We start from the raw sequence: 4,255 nt of genomic DNA on the forward strand, positions 1-4,255 counted from the left end.
CTTGTGTCGATGTTAGCATGGTGACAGTGAAACAGTCTGAATGAAGAACTTCCTAAAGCTAACATAATGAAACAGACGGGCAGCTGCTGTGAGGCTGCATGGCACATGGTGAGCTGTGAACTCTGGTTAGAAGAACTCCACGCAGCAGAACCGCTCCAGTCCGCTCCTGGTCCAGGTTTTACTGGCGTCTCTAATAAGCAGCCATACATTGGTTGTAAAGGTCCCTCCTGTGGAATTCTGGGATGCGGGTCATTTCCTCCCAGACGGACTCGGTAGTTCTCAGCCTGAAGTTACAGTCGTATTTAAAACTAAGCCCGGCCCAGAAAGTCCGGTCCAGGTTTGACATGTAGCTGCTGGGAAAAATGAGTCCAGTCAGGAAGTCCTGTCTGAAAAACAGAATAATAAATAAGCCCGGTCCTGAGAGTCCAGTCCAGGTTTAACCATTGAGCTCAGTCCAGGAGTCCAGTCCAGGTTCCACGTTGGACCCACATCTAAAAAATAAACCCAGTCTGGATATTCCAGTCCAGGATCTACAGGGTTTAGACCGGTCTGGGTAAAACCGGTCCAGTCCGGTCCGGTCAGACGTAGGGCCGGTTGTATCGCAGTTTCCACCTCCTGGACCGGACTTTGAAGAAGAAGAAGAGCAGCATGAGGAAGAGGCAGGAGCAGACGTACAGCACCACACACAGACTCATGTCCACACTGTTGAAGCCCAGACCGAGGATCCACACGCCCCCCCGCGCCCCCCGAGCCCCCCCCGCCGCCCCCGGCACCTCCTCCACCTCCCGCACCGCCTCCCTCAGGCCCTGCTGGGGCTCCGGAGGCTCCTCAGCTTTCTTTTCTGGCTCCTTTCCTCCTCCTCCTCCTTTTGCTCCTGCTCCTGCGCCTGCTCCTCCTGCTCCTCCTCCTCCTGCTCCTGCGCCTGCTCCTCCTGCTCCTCCTCCTCCTCCTCCTGCTCCTGCGCCTGCTCCTCCCACTCCTGCTCCTCCTCCTCCTCCTCCTTTTTCTCCTGCACCTGCTCCTCCTCCTCCTCCCCCCCTCTCCTCCGGAGGCTGGCTGGGCTGGGCAGGAGGTGCAGGGAGGAGCTGAGGAGTCAGGGAGTATTTTGGGGAGAGGTTGGCGGCTCCGTAGTGTTTTCTGAGGAAGCGGAGGACGTTCTCCTGGTTCCAGACGTGAACTCCGTCTTTCTCCTCGTGGCAGGAGGCGCAGAGGGCGGGGCTCGGCCACGGAGCCTTGGGGAAGAGGGGGTCTTCACTCAGAGAGCCTGAGGAGGAGCAGATGACATACTGATGAGCTAATACATAACCAACAACACATTACAACTATCAACTAAATAACAACATGGTAACCCTAAGTAAATAACATTACAAACAACTAACAACAAATTACCAACAATACCTTATTAATAACTAACAACAGATTATTGACAACTAACAAGATGTTACTAGCAACTAACAACTAACAACAACTTACTAACAACTAACGACACATTACTAACAACACATTACTAACAACTAACAAGATGTTACTAACAACTAACACATTACTAACAACTAACAAGATGTTATTAACAACTAACAACACATTACTAACTAACAAGATGTTACTAGCAACTAACAACTAACAACAATTTACTAACAACTAACGACACATTACTAACAACACATTACTAACAACTAACAAGATGTTACTAACAACTAACACATTACTAACAACTAACAAGATGTTATTAACAACTAACAACACATTACTAACTAACAAGATGTTACTAGCAACTAACAACACCTTACTAACAACTAACAAGATGTTACTAGCAATTAACAACACCTTACTAACAACTAACAAGATGTTACTAGCAATTAACAAGATGTTACTAGCAACTAACAAGATGTTACTAACAACTAACAAGATGTTACTAGCAACTAACACCTTACTAACAACTAACAACACCTTACTAACAACTAACAAGATGTTACTAGCAATTAACAAGATGTTACTAGCAACTAACAAGATGTTACTAGCAACTAACACCTTACTAACAACTAACAACACATTACTAACAACTAACAAGATGTTACTAGCAATTAACAAGATGTTACTAGCAACTAACACCTTACTAACAACTAACAACACCTTACTAACAATTAACAAGATGTTACTAGCAATTAACAAGATGTTACTAGCAACTAACAAGATGTTACTAGCAACTAACAAGATGTTACTAGCAACTAACAACTTACTAACAACCAACAAGATGTTACTAGCAACTAACAAGATGTTACTAGCAACTAACAAGATGTTACTAGCAATTAACAAGATGTTACTAGCAACTAACAAGATGTTACTAGCAACTAACAAGATGTTACTAGCAACTAACAACAACTTACTAACAACTAACAAGATGTTACTAACAACTAACAAGATGTTACTAGCAACTAACAACAACTTACTAACAACAACACATTACTAGCAACTAACAAGATGTTACTAGCAACTAACAACTTACTAACAACTAACAAGATGTTACTAGCAACTAACAAGATGTTACTAGCAACTAACAACTTACTAACAACTAACAACACATTACTAACAACTAACAGGATGTTACTAACAACTAACAACACATTACTAACAACTAACAAGATGTTACTAACAACTAACAACAACTTACTAACAACTAACAAGATGTTACTAACAACTAACAACAACTTACTAACAACTAACAACACATTACTAACTAACAAGATGTTACTAACAACTAACAACAACTTACTAACAACTAACAACACATTACTAACAACTAACAAGATGTTACTAGCAACTAACAACAACTTACTAACAACTAACAAGATGTTACTAGCAACTAACAAGATGTTACTAGCAACTAACAACAACTTACTAACAACTAACAACACATTACTAACAACTAACAAGATGTTACTAACAACTAACAACACATTACTAACAACTAACAAGATGTTACTAACAACTAACAAGATGTTACTAGCAACTAACAACAACTTACTAACAACTAACAAGATGTTACTAGCAACTAACAACAACTTACTAACAACTAACAACACATTACTAACAACTAACAAGATGTTACTAACAACTAACAACACATTACTAACAACTAACAAGATGTTACTAACAACTAACAACAACTTACTAACAACTAACAAGATGTTACTAACAACTAACAAGATGTTACTAACAACTAACAACAACTTACTAACAACTAACAACACATTACTAACAACTAACAAGATGTTACTAGCAACTAACAACAACTTACTAACAACTAACAACACATTACTAACAACTAACAAGATGTTACTAGCAACTAACAACAACTTACTAACAACTAACAAGATGTTACTAGCAACTAACAACAACTTACTAACAACTAACAAGATGTTACTAACAACTAACATCAACTTACTAACAACTAACATCAACTTACTAACAACTAACAAGATGTTACTAACAACTAACAAGATGTTACTAACAACTAACAAGATGTTACTAACTAACAACAACTTACTAACAACTAACAACAACTTACTAACAACTAACAAGATGTTACTAACAACTAACAACAACTTACTAACAACAACTTACTAACAACTAACAACAACTTACTAACAACTAACAAGATGTTACTAACAACTAACAAGATGTTACTAACAACTAACAAGATGTTACTAACAACTAACAACAACTTACTAACAACTAACAAGATGTTACTAACAACTAACAAGATGTTACTAACAACTAACAAGATGTTACTAACAACTAACAACAACTTACTAACAACTAACAAGATGTTACTAACAACTAACAAGATGTTACTAACAACTAACAAGATGTTACTAACAACTAACAACAACTTACTAACAACTAACAAGATGTTACTAACAACTAACAAGATGTTACTAACTAACAACAACTTACTAACAACTAACAACAACTTACTAACAACTAACAAGATGTTACTAACAACTAACAACAACTTACTAACAACAACTTACTAACAACAACAACTTACTAACAACTAACAAGATGTTACTAACAACTAACAAGATGTTACTAACAACTAACAAGATGTTACTAACAACTAACAACAACTTACTAACAACTAACAAGATGTTACTAACAACTAACAACAACTTACTAACAACTAACAACAACTTACTAACAACTAACAAGATGTTACTAACAACTAACAACAACTTACTAACAACTAACAAGA

At 38.2% G+C, this 4,255-nt stretch overlaps 1 protein-coding gene across 1 annotated transcript in view; it reads right to left on the reverse strand.

Moving 5' to 3' along the window:
- Positions 1-578: 578 nt before the first annotated feature.
- Positions 579-4,255, reverse strand: part of qsox2 (quiescin Q6 sulfhydryl oxidase 2) — a 10,264-nt gene continuing 6,587 nt past the window's right edge. The window contains exon 7 of the mRNA XM_078285400.1: positions 579-1,264. Within this exon, the coding sequence (XP_078141526.1) occupies positions 579-1,264 (686 nt within the window). The remainder of the gene's footprint in view (positions 1,265-4,255) is intronic.

The sequence above is a fragment of the Centroberyx gerrardi genome, chromosome 8, assembly GCF_048128805.1.
Source record: "Centroberyx gerrardi isolate f3 chromosome 8, fCenGer3.hap1.cur.20231027, whole genome shotgun sequence".
In the NCBI taxonomy this organism is placed as follows: domain Eukaryota; kingdom Metazoa; phylum Chordata; class Actinopteri; order Beryciformes; family Berycidae; genus Centroberyx; species Centroberyx gerrardi.